This window comes from Papio anubis, chromosome 1, assembly GCF_008728515.1.
Source record: "Papio anubis isolate 15944 chromosome 1, Panubis1.0, whole genome shotgun sequence".
Classification (NCBI taxonomy): domain Eukaryota; kingdom Metazoa; phylum Chordata; class Mammalia; order Primates; family Cercopithecidae; genus Papio; species Papio anubis.
In genome coordinates, this window is record NC_044976.1 from 113,613,631 (window position 1) to 113,636,659 (window position 23,029).

A 23,029-nucleotide genomic window follows, 5' to 3' on the forward strand; every position below is an offset into this window, starting at 1 on the left:
TACTTAGTCTTTCTGCCCCACCCACTTCTCTGCAGGTCTCACGGCCCCAGTCACCTTTGGTCACTTATGGAAATCATCCAATTAAGAATAAAAAAGTTTTCAGAAGTTCTTTCCCATCTCTGGCTTCCTTGGCTGTGGGCCAATGTTGGGGCCCCTGGAAGTTGCTACTGTGGCTGTTAGTAGGTTGTAAGAGTGTCAGAGGCACTAATGTTTTCTTGGGGTAATGAAGTCTTTCTGCAGGAGGCTGCTGAGGGATAAACCGAGGAGTGGCCATGAGTACTAAGGCCAGCTGAACATGAAACCAGATCTACTTTGACAGGCCTCATGAGATTACTCTGTTACAACTCTTCCAGACAGCACATCTTCCCCTACAAATGAGCAGCGCACAGATCTTTGGTGCAAGCCTCGTCCTATCTATCGAGTGCCCCCAGAACTGAGACTGTGCCTCTGAGGCCAGGGCAGCCCCGTGCCCAGTGGTGATCTGCCTCCTGATGAGGCTCCACTAACTTCCCCAAGGGAGGAGACCAGAGCCCATGCTTCCAGGCGGTGGGCAGGTAATCCAATGATTAGGTAGCTTTGGCTCTGGAATGTAGAACAAAATTGCAATCCAGCAGGCTTCCTTTGCTAATCATGCCTGACTTATTCTAATATCTGAAACCAGTTAGCCTTTCCTGAAGTTGCAGCACTGGCTAGGGGTGGGGTAAGGGTTACAGGTGGGCCTTAGAAGGAGCCAGGGAGTACTTTGGACAATTCGGACAATTCCCCCTGCATCTTCCTGAGACTTGCAGATGATTTTACTGAGAAAAATAACCAGTGTCAGCACACAGGATGCTTCCAAAAATTTAATAAATAATGATTCTTTAAAACTGTATAAACTATAAATTACCATGCAGTCCTTATAATTTAAAATAATTTACAGGTTGAGGTAGGGAGGGGCCCAGGAGAGTGTGGAAGGGGCAGGGGAGGGAGTGTGTCGGCAGGTCAGGCTCTTCTCACAGCCTTCCTGCTGAGCACACACACACAGGCCGTGTCGATCCGGATAAATCGCCAGGCAGCCTGCTTGCCATCCATGGTCAGCGCCTTGACAAAGGTGTGAGTCGTGGTACAATATGAGTTCCAATGCTTTGAGTCAATGCCCCGGCACCCGCTGTCAACGGGATTTGGGTCCCGGCACTTGGTCTCAAAAAAGTACTGTTTGAATACACTGTTGTTAATGTTCACCTCTCCCAACACCATCACCTCCTTGCCCTTGATGTCTGTGGCGGTGGTCTTATCCCCAACCCACACGCTGACACTGTCACACACCGAGAACTCGCCCCTGTGGAAGATAGGGTGGGACGATGACCGCTTGCTCCTGTGAGTCCTGTTGAAGGGGGCAGCACCACCGACCTCAAAGTCCAGATCCTGAGTGTCTGCAGCTTCAGGTGGGGGCTGAGTGCTAAACAGCACACGGGGTGAACGGAGTCGCCGCTTTTTAAACAGCCTGGGGTCCACAGTAATGTTGCGGGTCTGCCCTGCCACTCGTGCAGCTATCGCCACTGCCGGGGTGCTGCGGACTCTGCGAAGGGCCGTGTCAAGGGAATGCTGAAGTTTAGTCCAGTGGGCTTGGGGGATGGTGTGTCCTGCAGGGACATTGCTCTCTGAGTGTGGTTCTGCCTGTATGCCGATCAGAAAAGCTGTGATCAGAGTGTAGAACAACATGGACATTACGCTATGCACCTGGAATGAAAAAGAAATGAGGGTGACTCCATGGAGTACTAAATGCAGTCAAAAGGCAGTTTCTGGGTCCCTCGGAGTTGACCTCCCACGGGGATCACAAAGAGATTTCATTCAAACTGGGGCATTTCTGAGAGGGAAAGGGTGTGCTAGCAATGGTTACACCGGGACAACAGGCATAAGCCAGGCTGACTCAGGCAGTATGGATGTGTGGTCTCCCCATCCAGGCTTCTCCAGGAAGGGACAGAGCCCCTGGAATTTTGCCCAGTAGTTCAGTATGAGCTTGGAAATATCAAACAGAATCCTTTGAGTTCTCTGACGCTTAAGGAGGCTGAGGGAGGTGGTAAGTGTCCATGTGTGTACCAGGGAGGCCGGTGGGGAGAGTTTGACACCTCTCCCTGGCACTTGTGCCTTTATGTGATGGTGCTGTCCTGCTCAGCAGTTCTGAATCCTCTGGGAAGGCACTGGGGAGATCTGCTGGGGACATGTCTTGAAGCCTCAGCACTGGGTACCCCCTTTCAGACAGTGCACTGGCTCAGCTCTAAGATCTGGTGACTCGGAGCCCTTGTTATGAATTCACAAAGCATCATGTTTGGCAAAAACCTTGTGGCTCTGGGACCAACTTAGTCCAGGCACCTCTTCAGACACTACCCCACATATATAACTGTGGACCACATAATAGTTCCTCTTTGTGTAATGTTTTTAAAATGTTGTCACTTCTATCTTCTCATGAGTCTGTGAGTTCGATTAGGATTTATCATATTTATTTCACATATAAGGAAACTGATTCACAGAAAATGAACTAACACTAAAGCATTGAAGTCATAAATGAAAACTGAACCAGAAATAGAATCCAAAGTTGACCCCTTACTAAGCCAGTCTGTCCTTCCATCCACCCTTCCTTCTTTTCTCCCTGCCTTTCTCTTTCACTCTTAAACATGTCTTTTCTTTTTATTATTTGTTCTTATGTGACTATAGATCAAATGGTATGGATCTATCTGTCCCCAAGAGGACTCTATACTGCACTGCAGTTACCCCACAAATAATCCCCCCACTTGGTCAAGTAGTTGTAGAATTAGTTCTCCTAGAGGGCCTCTCACTGGCCTCTGTGGCTCTCCTGTGCATACTTGTAGATGTGTAGCAAACATCAGCTCCTCTGTAAAGCTTCCACAGATCTTCTTGGTTGGATTAGAAATATCTCCTGTAAGAGTGTTCTGCAAACTTCCAATTCTATCCTTTCTCCCATCTCTCCTTCCCACTCTCATGGATCATTCTACTTCCTTTCCACACAGATACCACCTAGTCCTCGAAGCCTTTTCAGACCACTCTAACCAAAAATGATATCTTTCCATTCTGCACTTCAGAATAGCATAATTGTATGTGCATATGTGTGTGTGCATGTATGTGTGTGTGTGTGGTGTGTTCTCTTCTACTAAATCAGTGCAATGACAAGAATTCTGCATTGGGTCTGGGGGTTAGAAAACCTTGTTTGGATTCCTACTCCACTACTTGTTAGCAGAAGAAACCCATTTAATTTCCCAGAGCCTTAGTGTTCTCATTGATCGGAGGTGGGCAAGAAACACTATTTCCCAGAGTCATTGTTAGGATGAAGTAGGTTCTCACAAAATTTGTGTAAATTATGAGTTATTTCCGTCTGCTTGTGTCAAGGACTTTGTCTTTTGTGTTTTCTACTGCTGGGTTTACCTCTCTCAGACCTCCTTCAAAGCCATTTTTATTGTCTCACCGTGACTGTGAGGTACTGGAGGGTGGAGCTGTGTCTCATCCACTTGTGTATCTGGGCACTCCATCCCTTGTATTCCACAACAGTTTGTGCATAACCCTATCACCTCTCCTAGGGTTGTGGGTAATCATTGACTTGTCTGTCTCCCTGAGAGTGCTTTGGAAGCTGCACATTTTGCACTTCAATATTTCCAGGGCCAGTTGCCGTGTCTGGCATGTAGTAGGTACTCAAAAATTAAGGAGAATGAATGAAAGAATGAATGGGAGTGGCAAGAGAAGCTCACCATCTGCCTTCTTTCCATCACAGTGCGTGGTTTCTTTTGGCCTTTGTGCATATGGCTACACACTGCTTTTTTAATCTGTTTTAAGGCAACGCATTCTTCTCCTCCATACTGTGCTTTTATTCAGCTGGAAATAGACAGCTCTTTGGTGAGATACCAAGAAGGAAATCACCAAATTCTTTTCTCTTTGGTTTCTTTGAAGAATGCTTCTGTTTGCTCCAATTCTCCAGCTGACCATGCAAAGCAGGCAATGGCATATCTGGGGTTTTGACCATTACCAGATCTGTTGGCTAATGGTCTTGCAGATAAATGTCTGGACAACTCTTAGAGGACTGAATATTCAGTTGGCAGCAAATCTAAACCCTTTACTTTTGCTCCTTTTCATGTTTCATTTCTTTGTTCTTCTCAGTACATAATATCTCTTATTAGATAGATTAAAGGAGAAGAAAGAAAACTGAAATTCATCCCCTTATATCCAAATCAGTAACACTTGTTAGAATTTTGAGGGGAAAATGAAAATAACTAAATAAAAAGGTTTTGATGGACATAAGGGACATACTTCTCCCTATTCCCCATTACCCGAAGTTCCCACTTCATTCATGGTCTCCCCTTTGGTGGGCTCATCCTCTTCTAAGGAGCCCATTGAAATTTCTGTGCAATCGACTCCCATACCTGGATCTCTAATCAACTAGTCTTTTGAAGCTAGTTCTGCCTTCCAGCTTCTTGAAGGCAATTCTCCATAGATACTGGCATTGTAAATGCAAGACATCTAAAACGAAAATCTCCATACTCATAATCCTAATTAGGACCATCTTCTCCCCATCTTCCTTCTCTGCATACAACAGCAACAGACCCATTTTGGATCATTTGATTATTAGTTTCACAGCTACCATCTCTTTTGATCCTCTCTCCTCATCTCCCTAAACATGCTTCTTCACAGTTTCCTTTTTCTGTTACTGGAACCATCATTCATTCATCCATTAGCTCTATACCTCTGCTTATCCCTCTGCTTTTTCATCCCTGACCTCCATCCAGCCTTTTTGGTTTTGTTTTGGTAGCATTCTCTCGAAACTGTATTTTCCCTTCCATTCTCATCTCTGGGCCCCTAGTTCAGGTCATGGGAACAGTTTCCCACCTGACGTCCTGTACCCTCATCTCTCTTCTTCCAATGCCTTCTATCCCTGGCTGCCCCATTTAGCTTCTTAAAATCTGCTCTGATTCATATCACCCTGCTCAAAGGAACTGGTGCCAAGTCCCTTGTCTATAAGTCAGTAGGGACCGCTCTGCCTGGCAATGGGATTCTGCCTCCTTCTACTCCCCTCACATAGTTTGCATTCCGGGCGCACAAAACTCCTGGGGGCAGTTCCTGCTTGGGCTTCCCCACCACTGCCCTTTTTCAGACTCTTCCCTTCCAGGTATGCTCCCCTACCCTCCCAGGGCCTTTTCTGCTCTCCACCTCTGCTGGTGGAATCCTCCTGTTGTCCTTCAACAACTTCAATGCTGCCTCCCCTGGGGAGCTTTTTCTAATTCCAAGACAAACTACCTTCTCTATCTCTCTCTCTCTCTGTCTCTTTTTTGTTTTGTTTTGTTTTGTTTTTGAGGTGGAGTCTCACTCTGTTGCCCAGGCTGAAGTGCACTGGTTCGATCTCGGCTAGCTGCAGCCTCCGCCTCCCAGGTTCAAACAAGTCTCCTGCCTCAGCCTCCTGAGTAGCTGGGACTACAGGCACACGCCACCACACCTGGCTAATTTTTGTATTTTTTTGTAGAGGTGGGGTTTCACCATGTTGGCCAGGATGGTCTTGATCTCTGACCTCGTGATCTGCCTCCCTCGGCCTCCCAAAGGGTCGGGATTACTGGCGTGAGCCACCACGCCTGGCTCCTTCTCTATCTCTTAAAGCCTTCCCTTTATATTCTCTTAGGGCAGTTGTATTCTCTTATCCTCCCTTCTAGAGGACAAACTCCCTGTAGGCAGCAAAGTGTCCTACTCATCTTTGTTGCCTCCAGGTGACCTAGAACTCCCAGGTAACTCCACCTCTAAGAACCTGTGAGTACCTAGACAAGTCTCCTGCCTCCAGTGTTCCTTAATTCTCCATCTGTGTGATGATGTTTAAGGTATCTTCCAACTAGTATATTCTTTCATTTTAGGCACTTACGAAGTTTTCTACTCTGCCTTGCATCTGCTGGTTTGACTGAACTGACTTCACAAAGTTCCTAAACTCTAACACTACCTTTCCACTCACAGTCAAGATACCAAATGGTATCACATTTAATCACAATGGAGATTTGTATCACAGGCAGATTGTTTCATTAAGACTTGAATATGTCTCAAATATATCTCTCATTTAGATTTTAGGTTTAAAGTTTTAAAAATATATATATTTAATTCACTCATGAGAGTGTGTTCCTATAAACTTTTAAGTTTTTAAACAAAAACTCTCTTTTAAAAAATGATCAGTAGATAAAAGAAAAATTGAGTGCATTCTCTATTCTAGTGATATAATGCACCGTTTAGAAAAGAACATTCTTTTTATTTTTGATGTGAACCAGAGGAGAAGTTTTATTTATTTATTTTTTTAAAACACCCTTTGAAGCCTTTCTCCTGAACAGATGACAGCCTTCTGTGTGGCTTTACTAAGCAGAACTCTGCAAGCTGAATGATCAGATGGGGAGGATGCAATTAGGGGCTCACATGAACGAACATGTTCTATTTAATGTGAGAATGCTCTTTAATTGTCTTCCTCCTACCTAGAATGGAAGATCCATGACTAAGAGTGGGGTGGCCCATCGGGATGCCTTTACAACCAGCCACTGATGGGGTGCCCCCCTGTCTTGCCCTCTTCTGAACCAGCGGTACATTCTGTGGATTTCCAGTGGTTCACACACTCCAGTAATAGGATACATTTCTTGCACTAGGTGAATGATCTTCAAAGATTCTGGCCTCACCTGAATAGGTGATGGAGCTGCTGGACAGAGCTAAGCAACTGGCCCAAATATTTGTGGTTAGGAGGGCTGACAGCACTGGGAGGCTTGGCAACCGTGCCTGGGGAGATGTGTTGTAGAAGGGAGTGAGAGAATTCCTGCCTTGGAGAGAGCCATGCCAAGAGCTGCCAGCGATTCTTGGGCTAGAGATGGTATACGTGAACCCGGGTCACTAACAGTTGGCGAGAGATGAAATTCTTGTGGCCAAGGAAATCCAGCCTCCTCCTCCTCCATCTCATTCGCCACATTCTGAGAGTGGGTCAAGGGTCGTTTCTTGTTTTACGCTTGACCTTCACTCTAAATGTTAACTGGCTGCTGTCTTCAGTTGTAAAGGCTCGAATGCCCTTGGGGGTCGGAGTGAGAGGAATTCTGTGACTTCTCATTTCCCCAGCAAGGTACTTCAGAGGTGTCCTGGGCTGGGCTGAACAGAGAGAGGCATCGACAGAGTAAAATCCAGAGCCTCCGTTAGTATCTCCCAGACAGGATTTATTGGGAGGAGGCATGGCTTGGAAGGTACATCAGAGATTCAAGTCCAGAGGCTCTCAAACTTCAGGGCATCAGAATCACCTGGAGAGTTTGTTACACTACAGACTGCTGTGCCCCATCTCCAGAACGCTCGATTCTGTAGCTCTGGTAGGAGGACACCAAGAATCTACATTTCTAATAAGTTTCCAGATGATGCTGATGCAGTTGGTCTGGGGACCACATTTTGAGAGCCACAAGTCTAGCCTAATTCTTTAACTTTGTAGAAGACGAAAATGAGCCTTGGAGAGGCTAAGTGACTTGGGCTTTTGCAGCCAGTGAGTGGCAGAGCCAGTCTGTGGACACCTGACTTGAGCTCAGCCTTGCTATCTTTTAGAGGAGAGAGGCCTGAAGCCGTATGCACACTGTAACTGATAGGTGCTGGGGTGAGTTTACTCATCCCCCAACATCGAAATGAAAATTCCATTCAACAGATTTTAAGTTTTACCTTCCTGATGCCACAAATGCAGATATTAGGGAATATTTAGATATTGAATTGTTTCATATCTGCTTTGTTGGATTTCTGGGCACCATATAGACTTTATCCAAAAGCTCTTAAAATGCCCATGATAGAAATATGCAACCAGAAAGCACTAGCAGGTACCGGCACCTGTGGGGTCATTGGGTTCTTGGAGGGCAGGTGTGCTGGATACATGAATGGGAACCAAATCAACTGATCTGAATTCTTAGAGACATACCTTGACATGAATGAGCTGAGATAGTAATAATTATTATTTATTGGGTATAATTTTCTAATTAACCATTACACAAACCTGGGAGGTTGGCCATATCATTCCTATTTTAACAATGAGAAGCCAGAGATGTAGTAAGATTAAGTAATTGCATCACAGGTACACGCCAAACAGAAATGGAACTCAGAGCCAGACCTCCTGTGTACAGATCTGGAACTCTTCCACACCCCTCCACTCCACTAGCCAAGGGCACAAAAAGTGGCTGTGAACCTTCCATTTCACACGCTCCCTGCTCAGTCGGACCAGAGAGTTGTGTGGAGGGTCTGATTGACACTGGCTATTCGAGGTCCTGTGTTTGGTGACTCTAGACCCTTGATGCAGCTCAGACTCCTGATATGTCCCTAGGGGCCATGGGGCCAACCTGAGGGCACAAAAGATTTCCTCTCCTGGGCTAGGCAGGCTGCATTTGCTGCATCACTGAGAGCTTCTCCAGGCCCTTGCTGCTCAGCAGTTCAATCTGACTTGCCCTCTCAGGTTCTGTCACTTGGGACCCATGCTTCTGGCAGCTGCAGAGGCAGGACCTTGGCAAGGCCAAGGCCCCTTAGGCACTTACCTCAGTGTGGCCAGGATAGAAAGCTGCTCCCTTGGTAAAACTGTTATTGGGTCCGGACGCTGAGCTGAGCTTGGGTCCAGCATGCCATCCAGCCCCTTGGACTGCACGACCACTGACCAAAACTCTGTGGAGGGGGAGAGCTGGCATTAGACTGGTACCTCACCACATTCCCTGTGCCCTACACAGTGGGGAGGCATGTGCCAATAGGACAAATTCCATTTCCTTGAGTTCTGGGATTTTACCAGCATCAAGGCCCAGGAAGGAGCTAGAATTTGGCTACCAAAATTTACCGGGGCCTGGCCTCTCATGGTCCTGTAGTGGCACTTGCCTCTCACTTTTGCGCCATACCTTTTCGTTTCAGCCTGGACACCATCCATGGCTGATCTTGCACCTAGTGCAGGTGTTTCTAGACACATGCCACAGTCTTGCCCCAGCAGATCCCTAATCTGGAATCAAAATGGAAATTGTTCAGTACCTGACACGTGCAGACGTAGTAGATCCAACTCTGAACCAGCCTAAAATACATTATACAGATGCAAAATCTCTGACAATCCAGGGCAAGTTGGTGCTTTGATAAAAATGCAGATGAGTAATGGTGACGAATAAGACAGACTGACCATTTGAGAGAGAGCATGGAGCTCTCACAGAAGAAGACAGGAATCTCAGAGTACCACATGAAAAGCAGGTTTTAGAATTGGAAGCTATGGAGCTGATACAATTTTAAAAAATCAATTTTAGGCTGTAGTTTCTAGAAACAATGTAAGCTTTCTATTCTCCTCTCACCTCTATTACCTAATCTATGTAGGCACTTCATTCATTCACAATATTTTCTGGGCACCGACTCTGTGCCAAGCACTGTTTTTGGTGTCGAGCAGCAGTAAATAAGACAAACAAGGCCTCTGCTCTCAGGGGGCTTACAGTCTTGTGTAAATAAGCAAGATATCTCCAGATTCGTTATATGCCATGAAGGCAATTACAGGGTCTGATGATAGAGGGAAACTGCAGGAGGTATCGAGGGGCCACTGTAGACGGGACCTTCAGCGAGGAGTCCTCTGAGGAGACGGCCTTCAGGCTGAGACCTGGAGGACGAGAAGGAATGAGGGAGAGAACATTCCAGGCAGCAGGAACAAGTGCAAAGGCCCTGAGATAGAAACAAGACAAAGGTTCTGAGCATGAAGGAATGAGACCTAGAAAATGAGCTGGAGAGCCAGAAAGAGCCAGGTCTACAGAGACACAGCACGGAGTTATGGTTTTATCCTCAGGACATTAGGAAGGGAGTGGAGGGCTTTGAACAGGAGGGTGATATTTATGGGTAAATGAATGAATGTCTATGACAGAATTTGTTGTAGGGTGGAGAAGCCCTCCCAATAAAGTTCTAGAATGACATCTTAACCTTGCTGTCCATATTCTCTTTTCAACTCCAAAAAATTCCCCTCCCTGTGGTATCTTTGTCCAGTGTGGATCCCTACCACATATCTTCATCCAACTCCGTCTCAGCTTGTGCTATGAAAGCAAATGTCAGAGAAGCCACCATGGCTCCCCAAACTCCAACCACGAAGAGGAGCTGGAGAACAGGGGAGGTAGCAAGGGCCTCTGAAGTGGTCTTCAAGCCACTAGAAATCATGAAATTAAGCCCTGGGATGTCTCCATTCTTCTTCCTTTCCCATCCTGCTCAAAATAGTCTTCTTGTCCCAGAAAGAACCAGAAAAATCTTTCAATACTCAATTGGGGTTGAAGGCTAGTGATGAAAATGCGTACTCAGACACTCTTTAAAAGGTTACATTCTGTGACGAAGAACATTTTCATGCTCTCCCAGAGTTGGACCTAGCATGGGAGAGGCAGAATGGCATGTCCCCAGGGTAAGAGGTGGACATTATCTGGTCCCATTAGTCATGGGAAGACGGTTTCATCTAGTCCATAAACCCTTCATCTGGGTGTTTGGCTAAACCTGAAAGGTTGCAGGCTGGAACCCATACACCTGCATTCTGATTCAGTTCACTCTGAGCTTTCTCCTCTATAGAAGGAGATTCAGTTCATCTCTGAGCTTTCTCCTCTATAGGATGAGAAGCTGGCACAGATGAGAGCTAAGGTCCCCTTTGGCTGTGATCATCTGAGATTCCATGACTTTGAATGTTTTCCAGGCTGCATTGCTACTAGATGCTTAAGTAGTGCTTTCTCTCACCCCAAAATTGGGATTCATTTATTTCATTGATTAAACACTTAAACTTGCAGGTCCTGTGCTGGCCACTGTGTTAGGTGTCAGGTGCTAGGGATGCAAAGAAGAATAAGACATAATACTTAACTTCCTAGAGCAAGTAATCTAGAGATAGGAAAAGGCACGCATATAAACAAACATTTAAAGTACAGTGCGGTAAGTATGATGTATATGTGACATGATATGGAAACACAGTGGAAGGAGAAATTGGTTTTATCTGGCCAGACTGGTTAGAGACATATTCATAGAGGAGATAACATCTGAGCAGGGTTCTTAAGGATGAATAAGAGCTCATTAGGGAAGAAGGGAAGGAAAGGTCCCAGAGTTCAAGAACTGGGCGGAGGTCCACCATGGCATTGCAAGAGTAGGGGAGAGGAGAGGAGTATAGAATGGGCCTTACACATCAGAAGGTGCTAAGAGACTTGTAGTACCCTTCTGGGGCCTGCCTACTGAAATTCTTCCTATAGGACACAAAAAGCCTCCGCTTTTAATCAGTAGAGCAACCAGAGAAGGAATAGTGACTTTCTCTGGAAATATTCTGGATATTCTACTACAAGCTAGGATGGCCTCCAATCTGGATGACTAGAAGAAGAGGGACATTTGGTTTAAATAAAAAATTCCACAATTCCTAGGAAGATCTGCATTCTTAGGGTGTCTACTGTAAGCCAACCACAATAGATTCCCTGGCCCTGTATCTGCAATTTCTGGACCAAGTCACCTTGGTGCATGCCAGGGTCAGGGTCTCCTGCCAATCTCATCTGGATATCTGATTGCTATATTTGAAATTGTGTCCAGCATTTCCTATGCCTTTGGCCTTGTCTTATTCTGTGTTGATATAAGCAGTTTATTACTGCAGAGAGAAATTCTCTGTCCACAATAATGAAACTCTAAAAGATTTTTGTAGATATTGTTGTCATTGTTTTTAGTCTCATGCTAATGAAGGTTGAGGCTCTAAAATTAAATCCAATTTAAATATTACAAATTTCTAATGCAAGGCATTGGGACAAACAACCCAAATACATATCTATTTTTAAAACCCTGTCTGTTTTCATAGAGTAATCACTTAAACAGAAATCAGCTCTCACACTTTTGATAAATGCATGGAAATAAATCTCAGCTCATTTCAGGATCATATTCTGTTCCTTCTTACAGGGCACAAAGGAATCCTAATAAAGTCTGGTGTACCTCTTCTAGAGCTTGTCCTGTCCTGGGTTTTATGCTTTGAAGCAGTGGTTCTCAAAGTGTGGTTCCATAGTAGTATTGTAGTAATATCTTAGAACACGTTAGAAATGCGAATTCTTGGGTTTTACCACAAACCTACTGAATCAGAAACTCTGGGAATGAAACACAGAAATCTGTGGTTTAACCAACCCTGCAGGTGATTCTGATAGTCACATAAGTTTAAGAACCATTGCTTTAGGGCTTCCACCTTGTTCCTCCTCATGGGGTAAAGGATCCAGTGCAAAGATGAAGCACCAACCCAGAGCCAGTCCACTCTGTAGACCACCCGCTTGAATGTAACTTTCCATATAACAGTCAAAGGTATGTTGTGGGCTTCTTCCCTCTTCTGGACCATACTCCTAGGACTTATCTCAGAACCCAATGTCCAACCAACCCTGAGCCTGGTAGAGCTAGGGGAGAGAGGGCTCTTCTTAAGACCCCTGAGGTTAATCGATAATATTTTGGTCAATTTCAGTCATGAAACTTAGATTAATGGCAAACTGTCCAAAATCCAATCAATATATAGTTTAAGGAAACTGTGCCTCTGCTGATCGTTTGTCAGGGACTAATGGGCCTTAGCCGCAGCTATTGAAACCCGTTAACTCTGTCAATCTCCATCCCCTTAATCCTTCCACACTCAGATTTTGTGGGACATTCTATCTATCTCACTGGCTCCCCGTTTCTACTGTCCCTGAATCCTCTATAGCAGTGGTTCTCAACTTTGTCTGTAGTTTGGAATCTCCTGGGCAGCTTTTTGCACTCCTGCTGCCTGTGTCTCACCTTCAGAGATTCTGGTTTCATTGACCTGGAGTGCTGCCTGGGCCTCGGGAATTTGTAAAGCTCCCTAAGTGATCCCAATATAAAGCCAGGGCTGGGAACCCCTGCTGCATAGGATGAATGGGAAGTTTGGAATTGTCTTTGATAAGCTAGTAATTGTGAGACATTATCAAGAAATTAATATATCTCAGAAAACATAAAGTTCAGGTGTGGTCACATTATAAGCCACAAGAAGGTCTGAGAATATAGTTGACAAACTCTCCGGGGAATGTTGTCCCCGTCTCTCCTGCCTGACCGATGCCCAATTGTCTAGATGTAACTGACATTTGTGAATTGGAAGCTTTTTTATTTGTTTTACTCCTTTCATGCCACTTAAAATCTTCTCTAGTGATGCCTATTATTGACCATTATTAAGGCCATTACCAAGCACATCAAATCATGTCAAAATGGCCAAAGTTGATTTTTTTCCCCCAAAAGAGCTCTCAGTCAGCAAACTTCATGGTTGTATTCCATACTAGAAAAGATTTCAGATTCCTTTTCCCATTGTGGACAGACTCCAAGTAAGGACTAACAGAGAGAGGGGAGGATTAAGGGGAATAGTTACAGCCTATAGCAATCGCACCAACAATCATTCTTATACCCTCAACAACATGTCCTTCATCTAAGACATTCCTAGTGAGTATCCCTACTCACCGAGCTCTCCTGGGCAGAAACTAGGAGAAAGGGGGCTGCAGTCGCCCTGACATCTTTAATGTAGTGCAAGCTGCTCTTGGGACTAGCCATTGCTTTGGAGCACATGGGAGGAGTGGTCCCAGAGGTCTTTTTGGCCAGGTGTCCCCAAATCTTTGGTATTCAAAATTTTAGCACATGGTCCTTGGACTTAATAATAGTCCAACCCACTATTTGGTAATAGCCAAATTGATCACTGCATCAAAGATGCCAGGGCAGCTTCAGCCCCCTTGCTGCTAGTTTCCACCAAGGAGAGCTCTGTGCGTAGGGAAACTCACTAGGAATGTCTTACATTAAGGACATGTTGTTGAGGAAATAAGAATAATTGTTGATGTGACTGCTGTGATCTTCCTGGCTGTAGCCATTCCCCTCAATTCTCCCCTCCCTCTGTTAGTCCTTACCCTGAGTCTGTCCACAATGGGAAAAGGAATTTGAAATCTTTTCTAGTATGAAATATAATATGAGGTTTGCTGAGAAGGAGCTCTTTTTTGAGGGAAAAATTAACTTTGGCCATTTTAAGATGATTTGATGTGTTTTAACTATCCAGTGGTTTTGGCACATCCAATAGGAAATTAATACCAAGGACTTAGGAAGACATTAAGGTTCGGTGAAATTGCTGTTCTTTTTGATGAAAAGTTTCAATGCTGACAATTCTAAAGTGCCCTGGCACATTTTCCTGAAAGAAAAATGGTCCTATGGCTCTTTGGGAAATTTGTGGGTAAATTACAAAACCCTTTCTAGCACTTCCCCGGAGAGTGAGACAGCTGTAGGTAGGAAGAAGTTGTGGTTGGCTGACCTCAGCTTCAGAATCAAAGGGCACTTGCTATGAATGAGAGTGGCCTTCTATTGTGTGTGGCGAAACACAATCCGCATGTTTACCTGACTGGAGGAATTCATGAGCTGTGTAACATCCCACACCCCAGGGAGGTTTTTGAAGTGTGGGTAATTACAACAACATTATTGTGGTAGAAGATAAGACATCTAAACACACAGCAGCCTTCCGTTACAGAGTTGAGGGCAGAATATTTTTGCAAGAATGTATGGCTAAATAATAGTCCTTGTAGTATAGCCCATCAGCTTAGTAATACTAGTAATATATCTATAATCTATATTTGAGTGCCAAAAACAATCCAATAATTTTTCAAACTTTTCTGAGATCCTAAGAAAACATCTCCTTTGTTCCAACTGGCTAATCCTTAAACCACACACAAAAAACTTCATTTCAGTGATGCTTTTGTCCTTTCCCTGGTCCGTTGTTCCCATACTTGGGACTAATAGCAGACAGTGGTACTGGGAGCAACGACTCTCAGGTTGGTTGCAGTCAAGGTTCGCATATAATCATAACAGCACCTATGGAGTCTCCAGGCTACTGCAGACCTTGAATGACCACCTAGGATTGAACACACGAAGGAAAGCAAAACGGTGCCAGTGAATGTTAACTCAGATCCAAGCCCTTTATTCTACTTGCTTTATAGGATTAAATGTCCTCGGCTCTTCTTGAGCTAGCCTTTTCCTCTCAGTGTGTGGTATGTTTTCTAAGCAATAGGTCAAGAAATGTTACAACACAGAAGTCTATAATGAGATTCAGATGTAACTTCAGAAATTAAGACAAGGTAAAGATTCATAGCCCTGAAAAAGACCAGGAACTATACTGGCTTAACTGACACATGGGATTCCGGTGCTTTAAAAAAGGCAGGCAGTCCGTCCTTCAATTAAGGAGGGATAAGGGATGAGTCATGGCACTTGAATGTAAGGATTCAAGTAAAATGCCACCCTTACTCATTAAAGTGTCCATTAGATGAGGCCATTTCTGTTTGAGCAGCTGGACTTCAGTTTCACTGCAAAAATCGCTGCACCTCAACCAACCTGCATCCAAGAAAACATGGATCACAAGCAGTCAGCACCAAACACATCCCAAGGGAAACTGAGTCCGAGGACACATCAGATACCGTCCCACTCCACACCACTCTGGAGTGACAGCTGCCATCGTGTCTTGAGCTCCCTTGCTCTTCTGCACTGACATTTCCTGGCTTGTCTGCTGACTTCACATCCAGAAAATCTGACTCAAGGCATGAAAGAGATAACTCAGCCCAGCTTTGCCCAGGCATGCAGTACATGCAAATCCTAGGTAACCTGAGGCGAAGATAAGAGCTGGAAATGAAGAATTTACTTCCATGTGTGTGTTTGTCAGGGGGCTTTAGCTACTTCCTGTGCATGGCTTTAACTATCTTAGTCCCATATGGGCTCCTATTATACAGTAACACATATGACTTATGGGGAATGCTGGAATACCATCAGGGTGGTTACCTCTAATGAAGGGCTATTTGACAGGGATTTTTGAGCTTAGGTTAAGGAGTTTCATCTAGCTCTTTCATTATCTCGGGAGGAAAGGTCAGGAGAGATGAAAACCTGCTGTCCTTTCTAAAGTCACTTGCTTCTCATATAATTATATTTCAGAATATTCCCAGTCTTCTAGTGCTTCTTCTTTTAAGATTTATTTGATAATGACAACATGAACAAAATAAAAACTCTGCATTGGGGAAATTTACTCCGGAGCTAACGAGAGACCCACAGAGAGCATCTGTCTCTAGAGACCCTGAACATTGTGGGTAATTAGAAATTCCAGAGATGAGAGCAGACAGTTTTCCTTCTCAATCACCACACTTCTCAATCTTCAGCAAGAGACTTAACCTCTCTGCCCCTCAACATCTTCTCTCAAAAATCAGAACAATTATACCCTCCATATTGGGTTATTGAGAGGGTTAAATTGAATAAGCATTTAGCCCAGTGCCTGACACCTAGTTGGTGCTACATAAATATCAGCTACTCTTATTAATATCATTAAAGACATTTGGCCAGAATCAGGCAGCTAGTTAGTGGCAGATCTGGGTGCAGAAGAGAAAGTGATGCCTCCTGTTCATCCCATGCCCCCATCTGGCCCTCTCTGGCAGGAAGAAATCACCACTTTGTGTCCCAGTTGTGATTGGAATGGCTGGCCATGCACATGCTCAGTGGAACCGAGCAATTGTAGACTGCTCAGCCTGCAGCTGCCGGGCGATTATCTGCAATCATTTGCCAACAAAGATGCTGAGTAACAAACTGAAACATTTGTTTTTGAAATGATCCATTTTCTTCAGCCATGTCGCAGTCAGAGGGAGGAAGCTGCTCCAGCTATGGCTGTGTTCATCGGAGCGCTGCGATGTTTAGCTGTCACTAAAACTTGCCAGGCACTGTAAAGTTAATAGCATCTTTTCTTAAGTAATTGCTGCCTTGCAGGAAAAGTGAATCACAAGGAGAATACAACATGGAAGATATCCTCATGATCACATTTATACTTGGTTATCCAGGGATTTGGGACAAGTTTAGGCATCTGCTGGATTAACTTCTTGAGGTCTTAAGTGTATTTCTATCTGTGGGGCTGTCCCAGTGTAGGCACTTAATGAATGTTTATTGAACGGAATTGAAGACTCTTCCCACAGCTGCGCCAGTTTATTCAACCCAAGTAAATCATTATTTCATGTTATACTGGGAAATAACAAGTGGTCCCAATTCACCTTCTTGGATAACTGGGCGAGCCTCCCTTTTACTTTGGCTATTTAGTGTTTTATTTAAGAAGGAGAGTGCCACATTGGTGGCCTGACAGGTGGGCCTCAGAGGAACTAAGAATCTAAGACCCTCGTTCCACCTTCTTTATGAGCCCTAAAAGTGTACACAGGTGTTGTGCAAAACAAACACCCTCCTTACTTCCAGCTTGTTCATTTTTCTTGTCTAGAATTTCCTTGGAGAAGGCTATGCTCCAACCCAGCCGCTGGTTATGTTGTGCAATCCACTGGGATGGCAATCACCTCATTGTTTAGTTACAACCCATGAAAAGATGAAAAAAAGAAAGAAAAAAACACAGTACACATACAGAATGAGGGTGGAGACTGCATGATGATAATGAAAACCATTTGTTAGCATTTCACTTCTTTGTGAATCAGCCGAGTTTCTGGCACCAGGCCTCTGTCTGTAAAGGAAGCTGCACCTCAAAGGCCCTCCAGGGACTCTTTCTGCCTTGTCTGGTCTAGAGAGTGTCGCCTTTTGTCCCCAGGAAGGTGGGCGCTAGACTGACTGCCCCAGCTCCCTCTGCACTGCAGCCACCAGGACTGGCTCCAGCTCTCACCTTTTGTCCCAGGGCCAGGTACCTATCCTGTGTGGTTGCACACTGGTGGTTACTTTTAAGCTCTGCCTAAACCACAGTTTGGTCTCATGCGTGTGAGGATGCTTTTCCCCTTTGTCATCTCCCTGTATTGTGTCCCCTCATCTGTGTCCAGCACTTTCAGCCCTGCTTTCTTTTTGGCTATTTCAACTTTTCCTTCTTTCCACAGACCTGATTCCTGTATTCTCAAAATAAGGATTCAAACTTTGGAGGAATAAAAAGCAAAAATAAATTAAAATTTAATAAATAAAACAAAAAACCTCAACAAACAAACACCGAAAATTTCACAACCAGTAGAACACTGTGTATCTGCCTGAGCATGTATGTTTTGCCTGCATTGTCCCAAACAGAAGAATAACTTCAAAAGGCACATATGATGGTTATGGGCAGAGACCAGTACCAATGCTCTTTGTGCACCTGTATTCATTAAGTCCCAGGACCTAAGTGCTTTCCCTCTCTGCCCACTTCTGAAATCTATCACAGCATTTAGATAGGTCAAGTATAGAATTTAGATCCACAAAGCATGGCAGCATTATCTTCAACAACCACCACCACCCCTACCACCATCACTGCCTCCACTTCTTCCATTACCATCACTACTATCACCTCCTCCAACACCATCATCACCACTACTTTCTCCATCACCATCACCACTATCACCTCCTCCATCATTATCACCACCACCATCTTCCCCAACACTTCCTCACCACCAACATCCTATCGCCACCACCAGCACTACCACTTCCAACATTTTGCCATGATTACCACCCCCACCATCAACACTGCCATTAATATTACTACCATCGTCACCATCCCCATCACCTCTAAAGGGCTGAAGAACTTTGGAGTCATGGAAGTTTGACCAGTGTTCTCCAAGACCTCCTCATAGGCCATAAGTAGAATCACCAGAGGCAGAAGATAGCTGAGCCTTGAGGTCATTTAGTCTCTTCCAGAGTAATTAAATGAATTGTGTAGGTCCATATAACCTCCAACTGACTGGTGAATAGAGTTAGATCTAGAAATCAATATTCCTGATTCTCCATAAATTTCATTATACTATTTTCTAGCACTCATTCTGGGGCTGTTTTTTCCTTTCTTTCTCCTGAGATTTTTCTTTTCTTTTGTCAGCTTTGTATTTCCAATAATGTTGGTTATAACATTTTTCAGTTTAGACCTTGATAAATCTTAGAATTATCTCAAAAGAGCAATACCTGTAATGGTCACAAGAACATTTATATATAGACATGTGCACATACACACACAAGTATTTTTTACTTCTTCAAGATGTAGTTTTGCTGTGTCACCCAGGCTGGACTGCAGTGGCATGATCTCGGTTCACTGCAACCTCCGCCTCCTGGGTTCAAGCAATTCTCCTGCCTCAGCCTCCCAAGTAGCTGGGATTACAGGAGTACACCACCACGCCTGGCTGATTTTTTCTTTTTCTTTTTTTGTATTTTTAGTGGAGATGAGGTTTCACCATGTTGACCAGGCTGGTCTCGAACTGCTAACCTCAGGTGATCTGCCCACCTCAGCCTCCCAAAGTGCTGGGGTTACAGACACGAGCCACTGCGCCTGGCCATATTTTTAAAAGCAGGTAAGGGATTATGTATGTTGGTCCTCCAAAATGAGAAAGGCTCTTCCATTTGCCTGATGCAATCTATTAAAGGTAGGTACACAATTTTTGCAGACCATGTTGAGTTTTTCCATTTCTTGACATCTGAAGACAAGTGGACTTTGTGCTTAGGCCTCTAAAAGAAGGGAACACCCTCTCTGACCTCTCCTCTCAGCCTTCGGAAGGAGACACTCCTCTGGCTAGTCCAATTCCATGACAGCAACGACTCCCACTTCTAAGAGAGGCGTTCTGGGAGTTAAAGGCCAGGCCCTGAGCATGGCTGTCTCCTGTCCCTTCCACCCCAGCAGGAGAAGTGGCAGGACAGCTGTCTGAGGAGGAGGCCTAGACAGCTTCTTTTTTCCTCAGTCACTGGTTCAGACTAAATGGGGAGCTCCTAGTGACTGCTGGGTCACTAGGGTGAGTATGCCAAAATTGTGAGTTTGAGTTTGGGTTTGTAGGAAGAAAAGGCAGGGATAGGATAGAAATCCCCAAGAGTCTTCTTTGGCCTACAGCTTAGGCTGTATTAGAAGTATTAATAAGGATAGAATGACCTATATTTTATATGTGAAATTAAATGTAATATAATATTATGTGTTAAAATATGTTAATTACTCCATTAGCATAAACTGTGGGTTAGAAATGAATACAACTAATACCACTAAAAATCAATAACATGTATTATGTATTATGTACCAGACACTATACTAAGCACTTTATATATATTTATTTCCTTTTAAAATACTCATTAAAAATCTTTTGAGGTTAGTATTTGACAGATAAGGAAACTCTGTCAAACTTCATTTGACAGATGAGGAAACTTCACCTCAGTAATACAGTGGGGAAGTAGAAGGTCACACTGTTGAGTGGGTGGCATGATGGACAATAGCCCAGGTCCCTTGCTCTGTGGTTCACTCCTTTTTAATCCTACTCTGCACTGTTCACAACACTGATCAATTCAAGGGAGCAAGAGTTCTGTCCTCTGGGTTTTGTTCTGAGTGTCGATTTCCGCTTCCATGATACGGATAATGTATAGGTGGGATTCTGTGCATCTTCTATGCTTGAATATACCTAATTGCTTTTAAAAAATTAGCACACACTTTTGAGTTTGTAAAATACCTTGGCTTCTCTACTTATCTGTCATGACATTCTCTTTGTTTATACCCTTGAGGGAGCCCATACCCCATACTCTCTCCTCACTGAAGTAATCTAACCAACGAGGAACAGATTTTGGAAGGACCCACTAATCTGATAGAAATGTAGCAATGAAAGATAGATATTTAGACATGTGAAGTTGTTCCTTACTGAGAAATTTATAGAAATAGAATGTGGCTATTCCATTTAATTTTATGTATTTTGGATAAGACTTACTCTTAATTCTGAGACTGTGAAGAAAAACTGCAGGCAAGACAGAAACTACTCACTCTGGGCTGAGGATGTGATTCTCTTGGTTGGCTTTTTGGGTGTGAAGACCAAGCCAGAGGCTGATGGAGCCAAGTGGAGACTGTTAATATTTCCATTCATGGACATGCAATAGCAAACCATCTCATACATTTACAGGAAAGCATCAAATATAATATCTTTGTTGAGCTTAATCAAAACCAGAGTAAAATTCCAGTCGACAAGAATAGAAACTTACCCTAATGATTTCATTTTTAGTCCAAAACATACAGTGTTTTCTCTGCTTGGTCTGTTTGTCACTTTCTAAAACAAGAAATTACCAAGCAAAGACTTTGGTTTGAGGGACGAGTGGAAAGCAATAAACATTGAGCAGAAATGCAAAGAGATCGAATGTCAAGAGTCCTTGGTGGATGAACATTCAGAAGTGGATTCAATTTGTGAATTGTTGACTTTATTTCCCAGAATTCATGTGAGTTGCTCAATCAGGATTCAATTGTCCAGGCTTCATGCTCTCAGCAGTGAGTGCTTCATATAACAGAAGTAAATCATAAGGCAAAAAAAGAGGAGGCTGAGTTACCATCAGCGGTATGTTGTTTGTTTGTTTGTTTTAGGCAAGACATTTGCTTTCATTGTTAGCAGGTGAAATGGCCTTTTTCTAGAATAATAAAAATCTCGCACTACAAAAAACATAACCAGAAGAGAAAGAACCATCTTCTGATTTGCCATAGTGAGTTCAGTCGATAGCTTAATATTAGGAATTACGTTGCTATGTATACAGCAAATTGGTGGTTTTCATTACAAGCACTGGGTGAAACTCTGGAAGTTGCTCTAGCCCACCAGCCCATTGCCCCTAGAAACTCTCTTTAAAAGAGATAAAGCCACCATCTTCTTTTAGCTTCTCAAGAATAGTGAGTATGATGGTGCAAATTAGAGGAAGGCTCTTCATCAGTGAACAATGGCTGTCACCTACAGGGTAACAGTGACATTTTGGCAGGCACATCAGAAGAGCACAACATGGCCATTAATTATGCAGTTTGGTCCTGTCACCACTGGGCACTATGGGATATCTGACAATGTTGGTACTGATGATTGGTGGCCCTGGCCCTGGTGCTGGATCTGCTGATTCCAGTTAGGAGCCATCCTGGGGCTAAGCCCAGGTCAGGGACAGAGGGAGAAATGGCTGTCTCATTTCCCATCATCCTGGAGCTTGTTGAATGTGGTGGCATGAATGGATGAATCCTGAACAGATGGAATGAGATCACCCCAACACCTATAGGCACTGGAACAAACTAAGTGAGCTGGGATTTGTCTTACCCTTAGGAAACCTGATGTTATTGTAGAGGAAAACTGAAATAGTAGAAAGAGAACATTGGCACTATAGTGGGACGCAATTGAGAGAGGAGGGGAGTAAGAGAATGAGAGCAAAGAGTAAATGAGAAGAAGGGGAAGCAGGAAAGTAACAGAGGGGAGTGGAGAAAGCAAAGGAGGGTGTGGAGGGAGATCCAAAGGGCTAAGGAGCAATGCCAGCAAGAGAGAGAGAAGCTGAGAGAAAGATCAGAGAGACAGAGACTGAGGAAAGACTTTGAAGATAATCTCAACCTCAGCTCTGGTGAGGAGGAAGAAATCACTGCACAAATCACAAGCAGACTTACAGTACTCAGCTTGTGCTGGTGAGATGTGATTCCTGAATTTCCCTAGAGAAAAAGTCCAAGGAATAGGTAATCATAGCCATTTTATAATAAGCAACAACTCTACCGAAAGAACCCAAATTTCATTGAACCGGCTTCTGGTAATCTTACAAGATTATGCATGATGGTGTTTCAGTTTAGAGTCTATTAGAATATGATTTCTGCTGGAAAAATTTCAAATATAAGCCCAAACCCAATGATAACATTGCCTTGGCAGAATGAAACAGTGATTTCATCTCATAGGTTAGGATAAGGCCATATCCAAGGGCTCACAGCATCTTCAACACAAAAGTCCTTCATTGCAGGGCCACTGGGCTGGGCGTGCCAGACTGTCTCTTAAAATAAATGAGATTATATGACCTCACCATTATCAGATTCAGAGAAAATGCCTTGGAAAAGAAACTGTGAGTAGAAAGGACACAAGGACAACATCAAGGGAATTGGGGTTTCCCATTGATGCTTGGATCCAGCTGGAGTTAGTTACAGTATAAACTTTGTTTAATCACATCCTCTGTCATTAATAAAACCCCAAACCAAATACAGAGATAGATGATGATGTACTTGGATTTCACATTGAGTTTGCATCATGCTTTACCAGGTGCCATCCATAAATCTGGGATGCAGGCTGCTGGAGCTGGGGCCGCAGAG

At 44.0% G+C, this 23,029-nt stretch overlaps 1 protein-coding gene across 2 annotated transcripts in view; it reads right to left on the reverse strand.

Moving 5' to 3' along the window:
• Nucleotides 1-829: 829 nt before the first annotated feature.
• NGF (nerve growth factor) overlaps nucleotides 830-23,029 on the reverse strand; it is a 52,012-nt gene continuing 29,812 nt past the window's right edge. Inside the window, exons 2-3 of one of the 2 annotated variants that reach the window (XM_017946100.3) lie at nucleotides 8,544-8,667; nucleotides 830-1,719 (exon numbers count right to left, since the gene is read on the reverse strand). In XM_017946100.3, the coding sequence (XP_017801589.1) occupies nucleotides 982-1,707 (726 nt within the window). In that variant the 5' untranslated portion in view covers nucleotides 1,708-1,719; nucleotides 8,544-8,667 and the 3' untranslated portion in view covers nucleotides 830-981. Of the gene's footprint in view, nucleotides 1,720-8,543; nucleotides 19,000-23,029 lie in introns of those variants that run through there. The other variant, XM_021922542.2, reaches the window with a different exon arrangement.